This window comes from Theropithecus gelada, chromosome 14 (assembly GCF_003255815.1).
Source record: "Theropithecus gelada isolate Dixy chromosome 14, Tgel_1.0, whole genome shotgun sequence".
NCBI classification, from domain to species: domain Eukaryota; kingdom Metazoa; phylum Chordata; class Mammalia; order Primates; family Cercopithecidae; genus Theropithecus; species Theropithecus gelada.
Genome location: NC_037682.1, coordinates 69,889,123 through 69,914,498, shown reverse-complemented (window position 1 = coordinate 69,914,498; position 25,376 = coordinate 69,889,123). Strand labels below are relative to the sequence as shown.

At 41.7% G+C, this 25,376-nt stretch overlaps 1 protein-coding gene across 1 annotated transcript in view; it reads left to right on the top strand.

The window, feature by feature from the left end:
* Window positions 1-25,376, top strand: part of INTS4 (integrator complex subunit 4) — a 110,643-nt gene that overhangs the window by 51,382 nt on the left and 33,885 nt on the right. Inside the window, exons 10-15 of the mRNA XM_025357625.1 lie at window positions 2,489-2,663; window positions 11,838-12,043; window positions 15,403-15,545; window positions 20,024-20,139; window positions 20,998-21,131; window positions 23,077-23,234. Coding sequence (XP_025213410.1) covers window positions 2,489-2,663; window positions 11,838-12,043; window positions 15,403-15,545; window positions 20,024-20,139; window positions 20,998-21,131; window positions 23,077-23,234 — 932 coding nt within the window. The remainder of the gene's footprint in view (window positions 1-2,488; window positions 2,664-11,837; window positions 12,044-15,402; window positions 15,546-20,023; window positions 20,140-20,997; window positions 21,132-23,076; window positions 23,235-25,376) is intronic.

The following is a 25,376-nucleotide window of genomic DNA, read 5'->3' as shown; positions in this document are numbered from 1 at the left end:
TTTTTTTTTTTTTTTTTTTTTTTTTTTTTTTTGAGACGGAGTCTCGCGCTGTGTCACCCAGGCTGGAGTGCAGTGGCGCGATCTCGGCTCACTGCAAGCTCCGCCTCCCAGGTTCACGCCATTCTCCTGCCTCAGCCTCCGAGTAGCTGGGACTACAGGCGCCCGCCACCACGCCCGGCTAGTTTTTTGTATTTTTAGTAGAGACGGGGTTTCACCATGTTAGCCAGGATGGTCTCGATCTCCTGACCTCGTGATCCACCCGCCTCGGCCTCCCAAAGTGCTGGGATTACAGGCTTGAGCCACCGCGCCCGGCCTGCAAGATTAATTTTCTAAGCCAGGTGCAGTGGCTCACATCTGTGATGCCAGCACTTTGGGAGGCTGAGGCAGGTGGATCACTTGCAGCCAGGAGTTTGAGACCAGCCTGGCCACATGGTGAACCCCGTCTCAACTGAAAAACAAAAATTAGCTGGGTGTGGTGGCATGTGCCTGTAGTCCTGGCTACTTGGGTGGCTGAGGCAGAGAATCACTTGAACTCTGGAGACCAGAGGTTGCAGTGAGCCGAGATCGCACCACTGCTCTCCAGCCTGGGCAACAGAGTGGGACTCTGTCTCCAAAAAACCCCAAAAAACAACAACCAAAAAAACCCCAGAAAACCCCAAAAGACTAATTTTCTGTTTGTTAGGAACTACAAAGGCCTGTTCTCATTTTGTGAGATGGTATGACATTTTAGGACTCCTTTTCAGCAGCAGTTATCATGGAAGAGTGAGTAAAGCCTTTCTCCAAACAGTAACAAAATACCCCCAACCCCGCACCATTTTTTCGTTTTTTTTGAAACAGGGTCTCATGCTCTTGCCCAGGCTGGAATGCAGTGGCACAATCATAGCTCACTGCAGCTTTGATCTCCTGGGCTCAAGCATTCCTCCCACCCCACCCTCCTGAGTAGCCGGGACTACAGGCATGCCCCACCATGCCCAGCTAATTTTTTTTATCTCTAGTAGAGATGAGGTCTTGCTCTGTTCCCCATGCTGGTCTTGAACTTCTGAGCCCAAGCAATCCTCTTGCCTCTACCTCCCAAAGTGCTGGGATTACAGATGTGAGCCATTGTGCCCGGCCCCAACTGCCTCTTATGAAATGCCCTTAAGCTTTGATTGTGATGGTTCACTAACATGGTTTGCAGAACCAGATTTGAGTCTGAGAAAATAATATGTACATTCATTGTTAGTACCTCAATTTTGAAATTATAAAAGTGATTATAAAAGTGATACGAAAGTTGTGGAATTTTTGATGAAGGAAAGGAAAGCAATTTACCCATATGCCTGCTACCCTAATGTAATGACTTTGGTCATTTTGGTGTATGTCTCTCAGCTCTTTTTCTTGTGCATGTTTTTTTGTTTTTTTGTTTGTTTGTTTCTTTTGTTTTGTTTGAGACAGGGCCTCGCTCTGTCGCCCAGGCTGGAGTGCAGTGGCGCGATCTTGGTTCACTGCAACCTTTGCCTCCCGGGCTCAAGTGATCCTCTCACCTCGGCCTCCTGAGTAGCTGGGACTACAGGTGTGTACAACCACACCTGGCTAATTTTTTGTAGTTTTTTAGAGATGGGGTTTCCATGAGAGGCTGGTGTATAAAGCGGAGTGCCAGGTCATTCATTTGTGATGAGAACCATAACTGTCAAGTGGACTGGATACTTACTTTTCACCAACCAGTATATTCCACCTTAGGCAATCTCTGTGTAAAGTGAGTTTACTAGATTAGTGACTGTACTGCAACTGAAATAGAACGCAATGTTGCCAAATAGAAAAATACTTTTACTAGGACTTAAGATAATTGTTTTCTTTTCCTTTTTTTCTTTTTTTCTTTTCTCTTTTTTTTTTTTTTGAGGTGGAGTCTCACTCTGTCGTCAGGCTGGAGTACAGTGGCACGATCTTGGCTCACTGTAATCTCCGCCTGCCGAGTAACTGGGACTACAGGCACGCGCCACCACGCCCAGCTAATTTTTGTACTTTTAGTAGAGATAGTTTCACCATGTTGGCCAGGATGGTCTCAATCTCCTGACCTTGTGATCAGCCTGCCTTGGCCTCCCAAAGTGCTGGGATTACAGGCGTGGGCCACCTGCACCCTGCCTGATAATTGTTTTCTTAGAGTAAATGTGTTGTCTACCCAAGATGGTGTTTGGAGGGGCACTGTCATTATTTACCTCTCTGGCTCTCTCTTTCCTATGTTGCTGCCACAGCAAACGTAACCAACTTTCTTAACACATTCTTCAGCTATCTTTATCCTTTTTAATTAGGTACTTTCAGCTATTATAGACCAGCAAGGCTTTGGTTTCATTTTAAGTTGAATTTGCATTTCTCTTGTATGAACTACTGATAATTTTTACAAATGTAACTCTCAAAAAACAGTTTTATTTTCTGCCTTCCCATGTTCTCAGGGTTCATCTTAGCGTTTCTTCATGAACCTCCTACAATTGGTAATTATTGTTGTCTTCTGCAGAGGAAACGTACTGCACATGAGCGTGCCAAGGAACTTTACAGTTCAGGCGAGTTTTCCAGTGGCAGGAAGTGGGGAGATGATGCTCCCAAGGAAGAAGTAGATACTGGGGCTGTGAACTTGATTGAGTCAGGAGCTTGTGGAGCTTTCGTTCATGGGTTGGAAGATGAGATGTATGGTAAGTATGACTGTATAATAGTAATAACGCTCTTTAATTGAGTGACTGCTATGTGTCTGGCATTGTACTGGGTGATACACATGTATCATTTCATTTAGTCCTTACAGTAACTCTGGGAAGTACTTACTATGCTTTTTATTTTACACACAGAAGAGACCCCAGTAGTATGAGACAATGGTGAAGAGCAAGAGATTTGGGTTTAGTCAATCTATATTTAAATTCCAGCATTTTTATAAAACAGGGATGATGATAACTATCTTTCTGAGTTCTGAGAATTAAATGAGGTTCTATACACATAAAGCAGTTGGCATAATACATGTGCCTATTTATAATAAACACTGAATAATTGGCAATTAAAATGGATATTAATAAAAATAGTAACTTGATATTGCTTACCCAGCTAGTAAGAGACAGAGCAAGATTTAAACCTAGGTATGTCTGACTGCAAAGCCTTTATATGACTGATGAATATTTTATTTCACCTTAATTTTTGAAAGATATTTTTGGGCCAGGCATGGTGGCTCACACCTGTAATCCCAGCACTTTGGGAGGCTGAGGCTGGAGGATCACTTGAGGCTAGCAGTTCAAGACCAACCTGGTTAACATGGTGAAACCCTGTATCTACTAAAAATACAAAAAATAGCCCGTATGATGGCATGCACCTGTAATCTCAGCTACTAGAGAGGCTCAGACACAAGAATCACTTGAACTCAGGAGGCAGAAGTTGCAGTGAGCTGAGATTGTGCCCCTGCACTCTAACCTGGGCACGCAACAGGACAAAACTCTGTCTCAAAAAATACATACATACATACATACAGAAAGGTATTTTTGTGGAAATAAAATTCTAGATTAATAAACTTTTTTTTCCAAGAGTCTTTTTTATTTTTTGAGACAGGTTCTCACTCTGTCACCCAGGCTAGAGTGTAGTGGTGTGATCACAGCTCACTGAAGCCTTGACTTCCTGGACCCAAGCAATCCTCCTACCTCAGCCTTTTGAGTAGCTGGGACCATAAGCACGTGCCACCGTGCCTGGCTAATTTTGTAATATTTTTGTAGAGACGGGGCCTCCCTATATTGTCCAAGCCAGTCTTGAACTCCTGGGCTTAAGTGATCCTTTTGCCTTGGCCTCCTAAAGTGTTGAGATTGCAGGCGTGAGCCACTGTGCGTGGCCTCTATCAGTCTTTTAGTGATATTGCTGCATAGTTTTCTGTTGAGAAATTTATTGTCATTTTTATCTTCCTCTGTATATAATGTGTCTTTTTATCTCCAGCTGCTTTTAAGATTTATCTTTATCACTGGTTTTAAGCAATCTGATTATGATATGCCTGGGTATAGTACAGTTCATGTCATGTTTCTTTTGCTTGGAGTTTGTTGAGCTTCTTGAATCGAATAGTTTTCATCACAGTTGGACATTTTTTTTTTTTTTTTTGCTATTATTTCTTTCTTTCTCTTTTTTGGGGGGCGGGGGTGGGGTGGGGACAGAGTTTCGCCCAGGCTGAAGTGCGGTGGTGTGATCTCAGCTCACTGCAACCGCTGCCTCCCAGGTTCAGGCAATTCTCACGCTTCAGCCTCCCAAGTAACTGGGACTACAGGTGCCCGCCACCACTCTCGGCTAATTTTTATGTTTCTAGTAGAGACGGAGTTTCGTCATGTTGCTGAGGCTGGTCTCAAACTCCTGAGCTCAACTTACCTGCTCACTTCAGCCGCCCAAAGTGCTGGGATTACAGGTGTGAGCCACTGTACCCAGCCACTATTATTTTTTAAAATTTCTCTGACTCTACGGGCCCTTTGGCGACTTTAATTACACATGCGTTAGGATACTGATATTGTTTTACAGCTCATTGATGCTCTATTCTTTTTTCTTTCTTTTTTTTTTTTTCTAGTTTTTATTTTCTCTTTGTTTGATTTTGGATAGTATCTATTGCTTTGTCTTTGAGTGTTGCAAGATATAATCTGATGTTAATCCCACCCAGTATATTTTTCATCTCAGACATGTAGTTTTTGTCTCTAGAAGTTTGATTAGAATTTGGGTTTTTTCCATCCTGGACCACATAAGGAGACCCTATCTCTACAAAAAATTTAAAATTAGCAAGACATGGTTGTACATGCCTTTAGTCCCAGCTACTTGGGAGGCTGAGGCAGGAGGATTGCTTGAGCCCAGGAGTTAGAGGTTGCAGGGAGCCGTGGTTGCACAAGTGTACTCCAGCCTGGGTGACAGAGCAAGACCCTGTCTCAAAAAAAAAGAAGAAAGAATTTGGGTCTTTTTAGTATCTACCATGTCTTTCTTTTTTTTTTTTTTTTTTTTTTTGAGACGGAGTCCGGCTCTGTTGCCCAGGCTGGAGTGCAGTGGCTGGATCTCAGCTCATTGCAAGCCCCGCCTCCCGGGTTCACGCCATTCTCCTGCCTCAGCCTCCCGAGTAGCTGGGACTACAGGCGCTGCCACCTCGCCCGGCTAATTTTTTTTGTATTTTAGTAGAGACGGGGTTTCACCATGTTAGCCAGGATGGTCTCGATCTCCTGAACTCGTGATCCGCCCATCTCGGCCTCCCAAAGTGCTGGGATTACAGGCTTGAGCCACCGCGCCCGGCCTACCATGTCTTTCTTAACATACTTAATCTTTCCTCTAGCTTTGTAAGCAGATGATATGTTTATAATAACTGTCTTACTATCCTTGTTTACTAGGTCTATTACTTCTGTGATTCCTAGGTTGGTTTTGATTGATTTTTTTTCCTCCTGTATTACGTATTATTCCATCTTGTATATATTCCATCCTGTGTCTTTTCATGTCTGATAATTTTTAGTTGGATGCCAGACATTATAGATTTCACTTTATTGGATACTGAACATTATTTTATTCCTATAAATATTTTTGAGCTTTGTTCTGGGATCCGTTTTTTCAGGTCTTATACTTTGTTAGGCAGGATTAGAGAAAACCTCTTTTTTTCTTCTTTCTTTCTTTCTTTCTTTTCTTTCTTTTCTCTCTTTCTTTTCTTTCGACAGGATCTTGCTCTATCGCTCAGTCTGGAGTGCCAAGGTGCAGTCACGGATCACTGCAGCCTTGACCTCCTGGGCTCAGATGACCTTCCCACTTCAGCCTCCTGAGTAACTAGGACCACAGGTGGGTACCACCACACCTGGCTGATTTTTGTATTTTTTGTAGAGACAGGGTTTTGTCATGTTGTCCAGGCCAGGCTTGAAGCCCTGGCCTCAAGCAATCCGGCCGCCTCGGCCTCCCAAAGTTTTAGGATTACAGGTGTAAGCCACCACACCTGGCTGCAAAATTCTTCTAAGTTAACTGTGGTTTTATAGGCCCTGTGTGAGCTCTAGAGATTGTTTCCTCTCATTGTTTTGAGTGCTGCTTTTCCAGGCCTCAGATGGTCTCTGTCTCACAGATCAGAATTCAGCTGAAGACTTGAGGCAACCGTCTGCAGATCTCCCAAGCTTTCTGTCTCTCTGTGTAGTTCTCTCCTTTCCAGTAATTTGCTCTATGAACTCTCACCACATTGGACTTCCCAAACTCCCAGCTCAATCTTCTAAACTCAGGGAGAGAAGACCTAGTGCCTGGAGTCTCTCTAAACTTAATTGCTGTAATCATTGAGATCACCTCATTTATTTCCCATCTCTCAGGGACAGAAGTCCTTTATTGCCAGATGCCCAGTGTCTGGAGTGCTGTTGTTTCATATATTTTGTCTCTGTCTCATCCTTAGAGGATAAAGCTGGTCCTCCATCTTGTAATAGACTTCCTATAAAGCCCTGTGATTTCCATGTGCTATCTGTCTCACGTAGATCTCAGAATTTCAGTGCTTTGAGATGATTAACTCCAGCCTCTTCATTATCAGCAAGGGTAACAGACCTGGTAAGGTAATGTTGAATGTCCACATTTTACAGTAAATTTGTGCCAGAGACTTGTGCCAGGTCTTAAAAATGCCTATAAAATCATACCTCAGGATAGAACTTCTTAGAAGGGCAAGAATATTATTTTTGAAAGAGTTTTTCATCAGTAGATGTAAGAATTGGGTTATCCTATCATTTGTTCTAAAATGTTCCATATGTATAGAAAGTAAATAAAGCTACCTCTGCTTTTTGATTCCCTATGAACTTAAAATATGAATTACAATTTAAATAATATTGGATAATGAGGAAGTCCAGTTATTAAAACCTATTTTACTCTAAAGTGAGTAACTGAAACCTATTTTGTTTCTATTAGCATTTTTGCTTTGTTTAGTTTCTACAACTGAATTTGGTGACTTTTAACATTTATATGATTTACTTACACAATTTCCAGTTTGCCATTAAGATTTTTTAAATACTTTAAAAAAATTTTTTTTTTATTTTTTATTTTTTATTATTTTTTATTTTTTTGAGACGGAGTCTCGCTGTGTTGCCCAGGCTGGAGTGCAGTGGCCGGATCTCAGCTCACCGCAAGCTCCGCCTCCTGGGTTCATGCCATTCTCCTGCCTCAGCCTCCCGAGTAGCTGGGACTACAGGCGCCCGCCACCTCGCCTGGCTAGTTTTTTGTGTTTTTTAGTAGAGATGGGGTTTCACCAGGTTAGCCAGGATGGTCTCGATCTCCTGACCTCGTGATCTGCCCATCTATACTTTTAAGTTCTGGGGTACATGTGTGGAATGTGCAGGTTTGTTACATAGGTATACACGTGCCATGGTGGTTTGCTGCACCCGTCAGCCCATTGTCTACACTAGGTATTTCTCCTAATGCTGTCCCTCCCCCAGCCCCCCATCCCCCAACAGGCCCTGGTGTGTGATGCCCTCCCACCTCCCGTGTCCGTGTGTTCTCATTGTTCAACTCCCACTTACGAGTGAGAACATCTGGTGTTTGGTTTTCTGTTCTTGTGTTAGTTTGCTGAGGATGATGGTTTCCAGCTTCATCCATGTCCCTGTAAAGGACATGAACTCATCCTTTTTTATAACTACATAATATTCCATGGTGTATGTGTGCCACATTGTCTTTATCCAGTCTATCATTGATGGGCCTTTGAGTTGGTTTCAAGTCTGTGCTATTGTGAATAGTGCTGTAATAAAAATATGTGTGCGTGTGTTTTTATAGTAGAATGATTTTATAATCCTTTGGGTATATACCCAGTCATGGGATTGCTGGGTCAAATGGTATTTCTGGTTCTAGATCCTTGAGGAATCGCCACACTGTCTTCCACAATGGCTGAACTAATTTATACTCCCACCAACAGTGTAAAAGCATTCCTGTTTCTCCACATCCTCTCCAGTGTCTGTTGTTTCCTGACTTTTTAATGATCGCCATTCTAACTGGTGTGAGATGGTATCTCATTGTGGTTTTGATTTGCATTTCTCTAATGACCAGTGATGATGAGCTTTTTTTCATATGTTTGTTGGTTGCATAAATGTCTTCTTTTGAGAAGTGTCTGTTCATATCCTTCACCCACTTTTTGATGGGGTTGGTTTTTTTTTTTGTTTTGTTTTTTGAAATTTGTTTAAGTTCCTTGTAAATTCTAGATATTAGCTCTTTGTTGGATGGATAGATTACAGAACTTTTCTCCCATTCTGTAGGTTGCCTGTTCACTCTGAAGATAGTTTCTTTTGCTGTGCAGAAGCTCTTTAGTTTAAGTAGATCCCATTTGTCAATTTTGGCTTTGTTGCCATTGCTTTTGGTGTTTTAGTCATGAAGTCTTTGCCCATGCCTATGTCCTGAATGGTATTGCCTAGGTTTTCTTCTAGGGCTTTTATGGTTTTAGGTCTTACGTTTAAGTCTTTAATCCATCTTGAGTTAGTTTTTGTATAAGGTGTAAGGAAGGGATCCAGTTTCAGCTTTCTGCATATGGCTAGCCAGTTTTCCCAACACCATTTATTAAATAGGGAATCCTTTCCCCGTTGGTTGTTTTTGTCAAGTTTGTCAAAGATCAGATGGTTGTAGATGTGTGGTGTTATTTCCGAGGCCTCTATTCTGTTCCATTGGTCTATATATCTGTGTTGGTACCAGTACTATGCTGTTTTGGTTACTGTAGCCTTGTAGTATAGTTTGAAGTCAGGTAGCATGAGGCCTCTAGCTTTGTTTTTTTTTGCTTAGAATTGTCTTGGCTATGCAGGCTCTTTTTTGGTTCCATACTAGTATATGTATTTAAGGGGTACATGAGATATTTTGATACAGGCATGAAATAATCACATCATATAGAATAGGTATCCATCTCCTCAAGCATTTACCCTTTGTGTTATAAATGTTATTAATATGTAATCAAATTAACTTAAGTTTAAAAAGTGAGTATACCATAACCAGGTATCAGGTATGACAGCTTTCTAGTTTTATCACATTTTTACAATTCTGGGTAAATTTGGGTTTTAGGGGTGCATTGCTGGGAATGAAATGGAGCCTTATTTCACTGGCTGTTCATTGTAGTGTAGTGCCTCACATGCTTCTGGTATTCTAATATATCCATCTTCTCCCTCCTTTTTGGGACTTTGTGCATGTAGCTTTTCTTCTAGAAAGGCCTTTTTCTTTCTTTTGGCTTAGCAGCTCTTTTAGGTATTGTTTTTAGGGATCACATATTACAGAAAGCCACCTCTGATCCCATTGATTGGGCTGTATTTCTTCATATGCATTTTCTTACATCCGTGTACTTTTCCATAGCAACAGTCATCACTCTGTAATGCAATTAACTGTTCTTGTTTGTAAGCCTGGGGGGATAGTCTTGCTTTTGTTCATCTTTTTATCTTTAGTACTAAGTACAAAGCTAATAAGTAGCTAAGTCTGGACCCAATTGTACATGTGCAGATGCTGAGGATCAGTCTTTTTTAAAATGTAGTGTAGTAGATTCCTTTTCTCTGCTCTGTACCCATAGGGAGTCTGTGACATATTATTTATTTATTTTTAATTAACTTTTTTTTATAGAGATGGGGTCTCACTATGTTGCCCAGGCTGGTGTCAAACTCCTGGGCTTCAGTGATCCTCCCGCCTTGGCCTCTCAGAGTTCTGGGATTACAGGTGTGACATGCCTGGTCAACATATTTTCAACATTCCAAAAAGTTCAGTGGAAAATGTCAGTTTACCTGCTTATAGTCTGGCTGTTCAGGCAAAGTAAAATACCACATATGTTTGCTTCTGCTTGGAATTGTATCAGCTGAGGTCACACTGATTATCTCTTTCTGGTCAGAAGTTCCTTCCTGATTGCCTTGGTGGACTTGCAAAGGTTACATATGAGTCAGTGTGGTGTAATGGATAAAATTCTAGGAGGAAGAGCCAGCACTTAACATACTTGGGTTTATCTCTAGCTTGCCTTATAATTAGCAATTTCATGTTTAAATTATATTATTGTGAAGTGAAGAAAATTGTTCTCTTCTGATGAAAAGGAGGAATTCATAACTACCAAGAAAAACCTGAATCATCTGTCTTTAATGTAGTAACTCTGCTCTTAACATGTCTATAAAACCTTTCTTTATACAAAGAGGAAATTGTGTTTGTGAGTTTTAACCACAACTTTAGGTAGTTTTTGTTTTGTTTTGAAATAGTCCATTTTGTCACAGAAGCATATGGGAATCACTAGAAAAAAACAACCATGTATAGAAGTCTTGCGAACATTTTCTGTGTCTTACTCATTTCTCATCTTTGTATCCTAGCCCTTAGTACTGCACTTGGCATATAGTACGTGTGCAGGACCCACTTATTAGTGAATGAAGAAAGGGTTTCCTCAGATCAGTGGCTTTATTGCTTACATGTTCTGAGCATACCAAGGGGTCGAAAACATGTCCCTGTTTTAAGGGTGCTTACAGAACCCAAATCTACACTGTAGGTGATACTTACTGAGCTCTTAAAATATGCCAGGCAGAGTCCCTGTGTGCTTTACCTGTATTATCTCATTTAGTCCTAACAACTCTGTAAGGAAATGAGTATTATCTCCATTTACCAGGTGAGAAATTTGAGGTGCCAGGAAGTTACTTATTTAAGATCACCCTCCAACTTAGTGGAGGGATCATTCACTACAGTTTGCTCTGAGACCTCTATCATTCCAAGTGTGTATCCTTAACCACTATATGATTTTAACCTGCAGTCAACAGACCTGGGTATTAGTCCTATTTCTGCCCTCATTTGCTTTGAGGCAAGTTAATCCATGTTGCTGAATCTTACCTCTAAAATTGGAACAATGATATTTAGTCTACTTTAATCTTAATAATAATGATAACATGATTTACTAACTGACTTTTTAAAAAGTACTGTGGTTGGAATACTGAGATAAGTAAGACAGTTTAATTTTCAAGAAGTTAATATAGGCAGACATGCAACTTCACACATATGTGGAGTCAGATTTAAGCCATAGTTCTTGTGATACTAAATTCCATGTTCTTAGATCAATGTTAAGGTGGGTGGTATGTGAAAATGTGCGCATAGAGATCTCCCAGGGAGAGTTTATAGAATGAGAGGAGTAGAGAATAGAAGACAGCCTGAAGGAGAAGGAATCCATCTTGGACTTTTCCCATGGCTCTTAATTTGATATGAGTTACTTTATATGTATATAAAATATGGGGCTTCAGTGTGTTGCTCAGGCCAGCCTTGAACTCCTGGGGTCAAATGATCCTCCCACCTCAGCCTCCTGAGTAGCTGGGACTTTGGTGTATGGCACTGCACCTGGCTGATGTGCAGTTTTTTTGTTTTGTTTTTTGGGTTTTTTTTTTTTATTGTTGTTGTTTTTATTATTGTTTTTTGTTTCTTTTTTTGAGACAGGGGCCCACTCTGTCACCCAGGATGGAGTGTAGTGGCACGATCATGGTTCACTGCAGCCTCAAACTCCTGGGCACAAGTGATCTTCCTGCCTCAGCTTCCCAAGTAGATGGTACTATATGCGTGTGCCAACACACTTGGCTAATTTGTTTTTTTGTGTTTTTGTTTTGATATAGGGTCTCGTTCTGTCACCCAGGCTGGAGTGCAGTGGCACGACCTTGGCTTACTGTAATTTCTGCCTCCCAGGCTCAAGTGATCCTCCCACCTCAGCCTCCCAAGTAGCTAAGACAACAGGTGCATACTTCCACACGCAGCTAATTTTTAAATTGTTTTTGGTAGAAACAGAGTTTTACCGTGTTTCCTAGGTGGGCTCAAGTGATCTGCCTACCTCGGCCTCCCAAAGTGTTGGGATTACAGGCATGAGCCACTGTCCCCAGCCTGATGTGCAATTTTATTTTTTCTCTTTTTTCTAGAGGTTCGTATTGCTGCTGTGGAGGCCCTCTGCATGTTGGCCCAGTCTTCACCCTCTTTTGCTGAGAAGTGCCTTGATTTCCTAGTTGACATGTTCAACGATGAAATTGAGGAAGTACGTCTGCAGTCCATACATACCATGAGAAAAATCTCTAACAACATCACCCTCCGAGAAGATCAGCTTGACACTGTCCTGGCTGTGCTAGAGGTGAGTGTTTCTAGTTTGTTACTCATTAATTCATCCCTCACCCCCACTGTTAAAATCAGATATTGTGCTAGGCATTGGTGACAGAACAGTGTATCAGGCAGCACAGTTCTGTTTTCTCACCATACTCCACCCCCCAAAAATGGAAGAAATTGACTGTGAAACAGGAAATTTGAATAAGCTTGGTCTTTCTGTGATCAAGAAAGGATAGGATGCCTAGAGAATACATAGTGTCTAACCTGAATTGGCTGAGGTGAGGTTGGGAAGAAGGAGGAAGTGCTGTAGTGGACATTTGAAGGAGGAGTAGGACTTAGCTGGGCTTTTTCTTTCCCTTCTTCTTTTGAGACAGGCTCTCACTCTGTCACTCAAGCTGAAGTGCATCTTTTTTAAAGGAGAAGTGACACTGGTGGTAGGATGAAAGGGTACCAGACAGAGGGAGCAGTGTCTTTTTTTTTTTTTGTTAGACGGAGTCTCACTCTGTCGCCCAGGCTGGAGTGCAGTGGCGCGATCTCGGCTCACTGCAAGCTCCATCTCCTGGGTTCACGCCATTCTCCTGCCTCAGCCTCCCGTGTAGCTGGGACTACAGGCGCCCGCCACTGCGCCCGGCTCATTTTTTTTTTTTTTTTTTTTTTTTTGCTTTTATTGTCCCCGGCTCATTTTTTTAAATATATTTTTAGTAGAGACGGGGTTTCACTGTGTCAGCCAGGATGGTCTCGATCTCCTGACCTCGTGATCCACCCGTCTCGGCCTCCCAAAGTGCTGGGATTACAGACGTGAGCCACCGCACCCAGCCCTTTTTAGCTTTCTTTTCCACCATTCCTCACCTTGAACTTGATGCTAAAGTCACTTTCCTACACATATTGCTTTTCCTCACAATTTTAGCTTCAATGTAATTTTCCCCCTCTGTTTGCAAAACCGCCACTTCAACCTAGGAGATGTCCACTTATTCCCACAGCCTATATTCGGTAACATATCCAGGAAGCTTTCCCTAACTGTTACTCCCAGCCCTGGATGGGCTAAATGCCACCTCTCTATTCCCATAGTACCCTGTGTATACTGCTCTAGCATTTTTCAGTAATTCTCTATTTCATAAGACTGTGAGCTTCTCAAGGTGTCTTGACTTTTCTTTTTTTTTGAGGCTGAGTCTCGCTCTGTCGCCCAGGCTGGAGTGCAGTGGTGCGATCTTGGCTCACTGCAACCTTCACCTCCTGGGTTCAAGCAATTCTTCGGTCTTCCGAGTAGCTGGGATTATAGGCATGCACCACAACACTAATTTTTGTATTTTTTTAGTAGAAATGGCGTTTCACCATATTGGCCAGGCTGGTCTTAAACTCCTGACCTCAAGTGATCCACCCACCTTGGCCTGCCAAAGTGCTGGGGTTACGGTATGAGCCACCGTGCCTGGCCGACTCTTCATTTTTTTATTACCAATGTCTTGCAGCAGTGTCTGGCACAATTAGGTGCTCGGTAAATGTTTGCTGAATAGCTGAGCTATGTTCCAAGCTATGTTTTGATGTACAGAATTGTTCACAGGTATGCTTATTTATAAGTACTTATGTATATAGCTCATAGAGAATCCTTGCCTTTTAATTCTTTTCAGGAGTTCAGACCCATATAAACTTACAGTAGACTGTTCTTCCACCCTGCTGTGCACTGCTCCTTTATATTTTCTGTGTCACTGTGCTTCATTGCTTTGAGCCTTACCTTGCTGACCCTTTCAGTTGGAATTCACTTTTTTTTTGTTTCCTGCTATGCCAAGATCCTACCCTGCCTAGAAAGATTCACTTCTGTATTCAACAAGCACTGTCTATGTATTAGAAATATAGGGGTATCAAAACAGATAGGCTCCTTGCTGCCATAAAACTTATATTCTTTTTTTTTTTTTTTTTTTTTTGAGACGGAGTCTTGCTCAGTCGCCCAGGCTGGAGTGCAGTGGCCGGATCTCAGCTCACTGCAAGCTCCGCCTCCCGGGTTTACGCCATTCTCCTGCCTCAGCCTCCGGAGTAGCTGGGACTACAGGCGCCCGCCACCACGCCCGGCTAGTTTTTTGTATTTTTTTAGTAGAGACGGGGTTTCACAGTGTTAGCCAGGATGGTCTCGATCTCGTGACCTCGTGATCCGCCCGTCTCAGCCTCCCAAAGTGCTGGGATTACAGGCTTGAGCCACCGCGCCCGGCCAAAAACTTATATTCTAAAGAGAGGTGGAGTAAACAAACAAAATGATTTCAGATGGTGATAAATGTTATGCAGAAGATAAACAGTATGATGGAGGAATGGGGAATTTCACTGTAATTTGAGTGGTTAGTAAAGACTTTCCGAGAAGATGATTTTCAAGTTGAGTCTTGAATGATGAACAGAAGCTAGCTATGTGAAGACTGGGAGAATAACTTCAGGTAGAGGCAACAGCTAGTGGGAAGGCTCTAAAACACAAGTGATCTTTGTTGTGTTTGCAAAATAGAGAGAAAGCCAGTAGGAGTGAACTCCAGTGAGAAAGTAGAAATGTGGCATGAGATGAAGTCTGAGAAGGGATTAAGGACAGGTAGAAAGCCTTGTAGGCCGTTTTAAGATGTCTGGATTTTATTCTAACATTATGGAAAACTGTTGCAGAATTTTATGAATAGGAGTGACGTTTCAATTTGCCTCTCTTTTAATATTTCTCATTCTTGAAGTCGTCTTGAAATTCACATCAGTTAGATTGACTCTCCCTCACTCCTCCATTTAACACATACAGGTATACCTCTCTTTATTGGGCTTTGCAGATATTGTGTTTTCTTAATAAATTGAGAGATTGCAGCAACCATGCATTGAGCAAGTGTATCGGTGCCATTTTTCCAATAGCATGTGCTCACTTTATGTCTGTGTCACATTTTGGTAATTCTTGCAATATTTCGAACTTTTTCATATTACATCTGTTACGGTGATCTGTGATCAGTGATCTTTGATGTTACTGTTGTAATTGTTTTGGGATGCCACAAACTGTGCCTGTATGAGATGGCAAACTTAATAAGTGTGTGTGTTCTGAGTGTTCTGCTAACTGGCCATTCCCAGCCTCTCTCTTAGCCTTTCTTCTTAGCCTGTCTTTTTTCCTAGTTGCAAAAAGGCTCTTGTACCTTCAGCATCATGACTGAGTTCCAGATAGGATGGAAAAGGAAGGTTAAAGAACAAAGGGGACAAAGCTACTGCCTCTGGTCCTTTATTTATCAATAAAATGAAGCTGTTTCAGGAATTTCAGCCAAAAAACTTCCACATACTTTGTTACATGGCCACCCTAGATGGGAAGGTGGCTAGGGAGAAGGGGATGGTAGATAGAGGCTGAGTCTGCTAACCAACAGTAACTACTATTATTATTACTTTTTTTTAAAGGATTCATCCAGAGATATTCGAGAGGCTCTTCATGAACTCTTATGCTGTACTAATGTTTCAACCAAAGAAGGGATTCATCTTGCATTGGTGGAGCTGCTGAAAAATTTAACCAAGTACCCTACTGATAGGGACTCCATATGGAAGTAATGACTTTTTTGCCCATTTACTCACTGAGTCCTATAATGTGGTAAATGTACAATGCTGACATTGTTCCATCCTTATAGATTGAGGATAGTATGGCCTTGAGTTTTGCCTTTACTTTAGAAACCTGATTCAACCTAACCAAACTCTCAGGAATCTGATTCCTAAGCTGAGTATCACATTTTAGATTACTTACTAATTTGTCCATCTATCCACCTAGCAAATATTATGTGCCTGCTGTGTGCTGACTACGCACCAACCATTGTGGTAGCTGTTAGAAGTACAGAAATGAATTAGATTTCCTCTTTCTCCTATATAGGGTTTTGTTTTGTTTTGTTTTGTTTTGTTTTTTTGAGACGGAGTCTCGCTCTGTCGCCCTGACTAGAGTGCAGTGGCGTGATTGCAGCTCACTGCAACTTCTGCCTCCTGGGTTCAAGCCATTCTCCTGCCTCAGCCTCTCGAGTAACTGGGATTATAGGTGCACACCACCACACCCAGCTAATTTTTGTATTTTTTTTTAGTAGAGATGGGGTTTTACCATGTTGGTTAGGCTGTTCTTGAACTCCTGACCTCAAATGATCCGCCCACCTTAGCCTCCCAAAGTGCTGGGGTTGCAGGTGTGAGTTACCACACCCAGCCTTTCCTATATAGTGTTAATCACTCCTGTGTCTACTTTGCATTTTTGTAAAGAATCAGATCCATCATCATAGAGATTAGAGACAGGGCAGGAGGCAGGGCTGGCACTTGACCTACAGGTGGGAAATCACAATCATTTTGTTCCTTGATTATCTGTAGTTTTACTGATTACCATCAAGTTATTAATACTGTTTATGAACCTTTGTTTGGAGAATGACTTCCATACATGTAATTAATATAAAATGTGTGTTCCACATGTTTAAATAAGTTTATATGATAAGACCAGTTCAACTGTGTTTAGTTTATCTTTAAAAATTTTGTTACTAAAAGTAGAAAAACTGTGGGGTGAATCAGCTACTTAGGAAATATATTAAAACTGACGAACATGGTGAAACCCTGTCTCTACTAAAAATACAAAAATTAGCTGGGTGTGGTGACAGGCACCTGTCGTCCCAGAGGCAAGAGAATCGCCTGAATCCAGGAGGTGGAGGTTACAGTGAGCCAAGATAGTGCCATTGCATCCTAGCCTGGGCACCTCAAAAAAAAAAAAAAAAAAAAAGAAAGAAAGAAAGAAAGAAAGAAAGTGTATTAAAACTAAAAATACCAGGGGAATCTTACTCTCGGTAACATTTTTGGTATCTGGTTTTCTGTTTTGCCGTTCCTTTGTATAGTCCCATTCAGCTCAATTTGACATATATTTATTGAGTGTCTTCAAGGAACTCTCAGTCATTTAGGGTGTGGGATTGCAGTGGGGATAAACACCTATATAAGTAACTGGAGTTCTGTGGAGACCTAGAATGAATACAGAAGGAATGCTAGAACATTCTTCTAGCATTAAAATAAGATTTGTGGTTATTTGGTCCACTTAGAATATTTACATAAGGCTGTCTTTATTGGGTGATTGTGGACAAAGAACTCCTCAACCACATACTGCTCCAAAATATTTTGAAGTCACCTATCCTAATTTTTTTTCTTTTTTAATTTTAGAGACAGGGTCTCACTATGTTGCCCAGGCTGGTCTTGAACTCCTGGGCTCCAGCATTCCTCCTGCCTTGGCCTCCCAAACTCCTGGGATTACAGGCATGAGCTAGTGCACCTGGCCTACTTATTCTAATTATCACTTACATTTTTTTCACCTTTTCCATGGTGGCTTTATTTAGAAATAAAAAATAGATGAACCTGGGCACGGTAGCTCATGCCTGTAAGTCCAGCACTTTGGGAGACCGAGGAGAGAGGATCACCTGAAGCCAGGAGTTTGATACTAGCCTGAGCAACAAAACCAGACCCTGTCTCTACAAAAAAATTGAAAAATTAGCCCAGTGTGGTGGTACACACCCATAGTCCCAGCTACTTAGGGAGGCTGAGGCAGAAGGATTGCTTGAGCCCAGGATTTAAAGGCTGCGGTGAGCTATGTTCACACTAGTCCACTCTAGCCTGAGTGACAGAGCAAGACCTTGTCTCTTAGAAAGGAAAAAAATGATAAAAGAGTAAAGAAATAGAGTGACATATTTTTAAAATGTTGATAAACATACATGCATAAATGAAAGTTCCGAAGGAGATAGTTTGCTCTGTTTATGTATCTTTAGTTCATTCCACAAATCCTTACTGGACATTTGTTATAACCCAGTCACTGTGTTAGGTGCTGTAGAGATTTAAAAATGGATTGGGCTCAGACCTAGCCCTCAAATAGCAAGAAGGGAGAGAGGTAGCAAATATGTGTATAGGGAGGTGGATGAGATAGTAAGAAATTAACTATATTAAGAAGCCAGAATTGAAGTCTAGCTTTAGAGAGGCCCACATGTGTAGGGGTCTGTAAGGTGACCCATTTAATAGCACTTGGGGTGCCCATCTGAGTTCTGAATAGAATAAGATCAAAATAAAGGAGTAGTACCTGGAAGCCAAAATTCTTCCTTTACAGTGTGCCCTGAGGCATAGTGAGTACAAGGGCTTAGAGAGGCCTGAAAATAAATGAATGAAGTTCTTTCCACATAGAAGGAAAAACAAAAGACTGGGAAAAGCATACTTCTCAAGAAGATCACATGCGTTAGATGAAATGACTTTCAGACCACATATATTAATGAATTTTTCAGTGTTTATTTCTGTCTCTTTTGCTGATCTACCTATTCTCCAGTTCCTGGTAAAATCTCCTATGTGACCATCTGCTATGTGAATATTTCTCTGATCATATTGATCTCTTCTACCTTTGACACGTAGAAGTAGAATGTCATTCATTTGATAGTTCCTACCTTGTAGTATTGGTCATCTTTGCCTCAGCTGAATTATAAATTCCATGAGGACAGAATTAAGATACATACATTTTCAATTTAGTGTGCCTGTTTTTTTATTTATTTTTTATTTTTTATTTTTTTCAGACGGAGTCTTGCTCTGTTGCCTAGGCTGGTCTGTCATGCAGTGGTGCAATCTCGGCGCATTGCAACCTCTGCTTCTAGGGTTCAAGTGATTCTCCTGCCTTCGCCTCCTGAATAGCTGGGATTATAGGTGTGTGCCACTACGCCCGGCAGATTTTTGCATTTTTAGTAGAGATGAGTTCACCACATTGGCCAGGCTGGTCTTGAACTCCTGACCTCAGGTGATCCATCTGCCCCGGCCTCCCAAAGTGCTGGTATTATAGGCGTGAGCCACTGTGCCCGGCCTTACTATTTTTTATTTGTTAAGTTCTGGTTTAGAAGGTGCACAAAATTGGCCAGGCGCAGTGGCTCACTGTGCCTGGCCTTACGCAAGCCTTTACTTGCATAAGGCTACTTAGTTTCAGACAGATCTGTGATTTCAGAACTTCACCCAGGATATCAATTAGAGTGTTTTTGCCCACAAATAAAAAAGATAATCTGATTAAAAATATCATAGCCAATAGGTCTGTTTTTTCATAACAAGAAGTCAGAAGGTTGGTTTCAGGATTGGTCGTTCAACAGGTTACCAGGGCTCTCTTTGGTTTCTCTGCAGTTCTCTTGGCTTTTTTGTTTTGTTTTGTTTTTGAGATGGAGTCTCTCTCTACCAGAGTGGAGTACAATAGCACAATCTCGGCTCACTGCAACCTCCACCTCCCGGGTTCAAGCAATTCTCCTGCCTCAGCCTCCTGAGTAGCTGGAACTACAGGCCCGTGCCACCATGCCCAATTAATGTTTGTATTTGTAGTGGAGATGGGGTTTCACCATGTTGGCCAGGATGGTCTTGATCTCTTGACCTCACGATCCACCCGCCTTGGCCTCCCAAAGTGCTGGGATTACAAGCCTGAGCCACCACGCCCGGCCGACTTTCTTCTCATAGTTGTAAGATGGCTGCCTCATAATATAGTATGTCAAGACAGAAAGGAAGGGTCATTCCCTTTCCTTCATTGCTCTTTTGATTTGCAGAAACATCCCTGAGTAGCTCCCCAGCCAACCCAGCCAGCATACTCTTGTGCTCCATTGACTAGGACTGGTTTACTTGCCTACCAGCAAACCAGTCACTGGAAAATGGGAATGGGATTGCCGAGATGGGTCTAGACCAATAATGGTTCAGCTCTTGGGCTGGACCTGCCTTTTCTGAGCACATTGCTGCCTGCCTGATACCTGAGTAAAATCCGGCGCCTCTCAGGAAGAAAGATGGGGGAAATGGCTATTGGTTAAATAACCATTTCTTTTATCTTTATAATAACCAATTTTTTTAGATGAATTAACCGAGTTCCAGAATAATTGGGTGACATATCTGAAGTCATAGAGTTAGCAAAAGTATATGATCGAGAATTTCCAATTCCAGTTCAGGTTTTCTGATTCCAGTTCCTAGTACTTTTCAAAGGGCTAACTTTACTAATTTGTTGATGTGCATTCTTATTTGTTTGTTTCAGGTGCTTGAAGTTTCTGGGAAGTCGTCATCCAACCCTGGTGCTTCCCTTGGTGCCAGAGCTTCTGAGCACCCACCCATTTTTTGACACGGCTGAACCAGACATGGATGATCCAGCTTGTATCCTCCGTGCTTAGGATGGGCCCTGATGTGTTGGCAGACAGCTTTGGCATCCCCTTCTGCAGTGTAGCTAGGGTGATCTGAGTTTTCTTTTCTTTTATTTATTTATTTTTTGGAGACAGAGTCTCATTCTGTCACCCAGACTGGAGTGCAGTGGCCTGATCTCGGCTCACCGAAACCTCTGCCTCTCAGGTTCAAGCAATTCTCCTGCCTCAGCCTCCTGAGTAGCTGGGATTATAGGCGCCCACCACCACACCTGGCTCATTTTTGTATTTTTAGTAGAGACGGGGTATCACCATGTTGGCAAGGCTGGTCTCAAATTCCTAAGCTGTTGCTTGGGCTGGAGTGCAGTGGCACCACCCCAGCTCACTGCACCCTCCACCTCCCGGGTTCAAATGATTCTTCTGCCTCAGCCTCCCAAGTAGCTGGGATTACAGGTGCCTGCCACCACGCCCGGCTAATTTTTGTATTTTTAGTAGAGACGGGGTTTCACCATGTTGCCCAGGCTGGTCTCAAACTCCTGACCTCAAGTGATCCACCCGCCTTAGCCTCCCAAAGTGTTGGGAGCCACCGCGCCTGTCCAGTATGTAATTTGATAGGCAATATAGTTACCTACTTTACAGGCAAAATCATTTCCATTTTTTTGTATTCTTGGCAGCATCTGGCATTTTTAAAAACCTTTGGTAATTGGGGGTGTGGGTGGAGTAGGGGAATGTATTTTCTTGTTTGTATTTGCATTTCTTTGATTATTAGAAAATCATAGTCTCTTGATGGAGATTTTGGAGGTGGAAAGTGAGAGTGCCAGATTCTGGCCAACCTTTTATACTTGCAAGTTTACTTAACCCACTGATCTATCAGATATTGCAGTTTTGGTCCTTATTTTCAATGCTGCTAAAACCTGTCCAACAATGCCAGCATTGTTCTCAGATCACACCTTCAGGCACTATGCCTACCTCCGAGACAGTCTTTCTCATCTTGTTCCTGCCTTGAGGGTATGTTGAAAACATCTGTTGTCCTTGCTTTTATTTTGCATGGGGTAGGGGTGTTTTTGTTCATGTTTTCCTTTGAGATGAGGGTCTTGTTATGTTGCCCAGGCGGGTCTCAAACTCCTGGGCTTATGCCATCCTCCTGGCTCAGCCTCCCAAGTCGCTGGGATTACAGGTGCGCACCACTGTGTGCAGCTTGTTTTTGGCTTTTTATTTTTTGTGCTTTGTAGTTATTAAATAGTAGAAAGCAGTCCATATATTCTCTGAAAACTTGTTCGTTCATTGTCTTTCTCTCTTGGGCTCTTTGCCATTGTTTTATACTTTTGCAGGTATGAGTTGATGCAAATAGAAAGATTAGACAAGTACCTGGGCCACAGCATTCACTAAGTGTTTGCTGCTATTATTATGATCCATTTCTAAATTTTCTTCTACATATCTCTAGGTTTTAAAAATAGTAACAGTTTTATTTTTAAGAAATAAGCACTTATGGAGAATCATGGCTTTATGTAATTGTTAAAATATAACAATTTAAATTCTTGATCTAAAATATAATCTATTGCTCCAGATTCCTTTCTTCTTGCCTAATATCAATAATGCAGGGACACCAAAAAAAAAAAATGAATCATCTTAAAAGGTAAAGGATACAAAAGCAAAAGTATAAAACAATGGCAAGGAGCCCAAGAGAGAAAGACAATGAAGTAATATGTGTTTATTTAGAGGAACATATATATATATATATATATATATATATATATATATGGTTAGAAAACAAACTTTATAGAAGATACAAAATGAGGCCAAGCGCAGTGGCTCGTGCCTATAATCCAAGCACTTTGGGAGGCTGAGGCGGGTGGATCATCTGAGGTCAGGGGTTCATGACCAGCCTGGCCAACATGGTGAAACCTCATCTCTACTAAAAATACAGAAATTAGCTGGGCATTGTGGTGGGCACCTATAGTCCCAGCTACTCGGGAGGCTGTGGCAGGAGAATTGCTTGAACCCAGGAGGCAGAGGTTGCAGTGAGCCAAGATCGCACCACTACACTCCAGCCTGGGCGACAGAATGAGACTCCATCTCAAAAAAAAAGCCAAAAAACAAAAAACAAGGAGATACAAAATGAAAAGTGAAATACTCTTTGCTGTCTCCTTCCCATCCATCTTAAAAGGAAACCACTTTTAACAGTAAGAATAAGTATGTCTGAAAGGCCAAAAAAAAAAAAAATTTCTCATGAAAAAATTATATGCTATATAACTTATTTGGAAATAAATCATTACTCTTCTGTCAAGTGAAAGATAAGATAGTGTTTTAAAGATAAGTGTGGCTGGGTGCAGTAGCTCATGCCTGTAATCCCAGCACTTTGGGAGGCTGAGGCAGGTGGATCACCTGAGGCCAGGAGTTCAAGACCAGCCTGACCAACATGGAGAAACCCTGGCTCTACTAAAAATACAAAATTAGCTGGATGTGGTGGCATGCACCTCTAATCCCAGCTACTCAGGAGGCTGAGGCAGGAGAATCATTTGAACCTGGGAAGCGGAGGTTACAGTGAGCCAAGATCGTACCATTGCACTCTGGGCAACAAGAGCCAAACTCTGTCTAAAAAAAAAAAAAAAAAAGTAACAACAGTTTAATTTTTAGTCTCCTTCCTTAGTCTCCTTCCTATGGTTGGCCCATTTATTTCAGTTAGCAATAGAAAATACTATACTTTTCTGTTCTTCTCCTGGCAGCTGTGGCTGTATTGGGTGGACCATGTTTGCATTTTGTCTCTTTCTCTTTAACTCCCGATGTTGCTGAGGAAGGGGAAAAAGGTTATTTATAGAATCTCCTAGCCTTTTTTCCCCTTTGTTTTGTTTAGCTCACATTTTTAATGTGCTTTTATGTGTTTGTGTGTGTGTGTTACCAAAAGTTGAGCCACCAAACTTAATGGCTGTATAATCCCACTGTGTTTGCTTAGTTACCAGGTAGAAAACTAGTGTCATCAGCTGTTTCTCCCAGCATCATATCTCAAGAGGATCCTTCCCAGCAGTTTCTGCAGCAGAGCCTTGAAAGAGTGTATAGTCTTCAGCACCTGGACCCTCAGGGAGCCCAGGAGCTACTGGAATTCACTATCAGGTAAGGGTAATCATCCCTTCATCTGACAGAGTTAGTGCTGTTACACTCAGCTTGACTGTTCTGAATTCTAGTGTTGGTTACTAGGCTTGATATTCTGACTCTGTTGGTCTACATTCACACACGGTTTTATGGTCTGTTTATATTTGGATTAGATTGTGATGTGAACATTTTTTAAAAGAGCTCTTTATAATTCATGACTCGATTGATGATTAGTACACAACAGAAATAGTTACAAAGAACCTGTTTTTAGCTTTTTAATTTTATATATTAGGTTGAGTGACCGAAATGCAAAGTAACAGTGGCTAAAACAGGAGCAAAGTTTAATTCTTTCTCATAGGCAGGACAGGGCTGAGATAACCATCAGGGATCTAGGCTTGCTCATGCTTTTTTTTTTTTTTTCCAGACAGGGTCTCACCCTGTCACCCAGTGTGGAGTGCAGTGGCATAATATCAGCTCACTGCAACTGCAGCCTCCTGGGCTCAAGTGATTCTCCCACTTCAGCCTCCCAAGTAGCTGGGACCACAGGCATTGGCCACTATGCCCGGCTAATTTTTTTTTGGCATTTTTTATTTTGTAGAGTCGAGGTTTCACCATGGTGGCCAGACAGGTCTCAAACTCCTTATCTCAAGTGATCCTCCCGCCTCGACCTCCCAAAGTGCTTTAATTACAGGCGTGAGTCACTGCGTCTGGCCTAGGCTCATTGTTTCTTGTGTCTCCATCTTGTGCATCAAGCAGCCTCTGCTTAACAATCCAGAATCTAACTGTCCCCCCTGTATTCCATCCTGTGGGGAAAAGGAAACGGGAAGAGAAAGGTATCATCTCCACCCTGTAGGTTTTTTAAAGACATTTCCCAGAAGTTGTACACTCTAATTTTACTTGCATTCCATTGACTAGAACTTAAGTCACATGGCCATCTCTCACTTCAAGAAACGAGGACATACCATCTTTATTCTGGGTGACTAATGCCTGGTTTACATACGATGACTCTAATACTCAGGAAGAATGGAAGAAAGATATTGGGGAACAACCAGAAGGCTCTGCCAGACCTTCTCAAAATGGCCTGAATGTTATGAAAAGAATTTAAACTCATTTGCTTTTAGCAAAAGCAGTATCTTAAAAGATATATTTATCTTTTAAGAGCAAACAATACTGCTTTTGCTAAAAGCAAATGAGTTTAAATTCTTTATTGTTTGCTCTTAAAAGATAGAAAAATATTATATCGGCCAGGCGCAGTGGCTCACGTCTGTAATCCCAGCACTTTGGGAGACCGAGGCGGGAGGATCACATGAGGCCAGGAGTTCAAGACCAGCCCCGTTGAGTGAAACCCCATCTCTACTAAAAATACAAAAATTAGTCAGGTGTGGTGGCACGCGCCTGTAATCCCAGCTACTTGGGAGATTGAGGCACACGAATTGCTTGAACTCGGGAGGTGGAGGTTGCAGTGAGCCAAGGTCACACCACTGCACTCCAGCCTGGGCAACAGAGTGAGACTCCATCTCAAAAGAAAAAAAAAAAAAGAAAAATATTATATCATTTGTATCTTGGTTGAGATCTCTTTTGATCTGCCCCAAAGAGTATTTAGTATCAGCCACATTCAATTAATAATTTTTAGTGGATGATTTCATTCCATACACTAAGAAACAAACTCTGTGCTAGATACAGATCAGCTAGATAGGATTCTGCCCTTAGAGAGCCCATGTAGACAAGATGGATATAGACAAAGACTTATAAAGCTTATAAAGCGCTTTGTACTTTATTCATACTTTCCTGTCCATTATTGCATCTTAATATGTTATAAAGCAGGCCAACTGAACCATCCTCCAAGTTATGTTTTCCCACTGTATTAGGTCATTCATTCACTTAGCAGCATTAACTATTTGTTTATTCTAATAAGCCAGTTGCTGAGGGTAGAGAGAAATAAGAAATGGCATTTGTTCTTAAGGTACTCACTGTTTATTACAGGACCCAGAAATCATCAATTTGATAAATGATACAGTGAAGAGAAGCATAGATGCTGTGGAAAAACAGATGAAAGTCCCCGACCCATCACAGTAGTGGTGGTGAGGGATGCTTTACAAAGAAGAAGATCCTTTAGCTAGTATGAAATGATAACTAAGCATGTCAGTTTTGTAGTCCATGTGC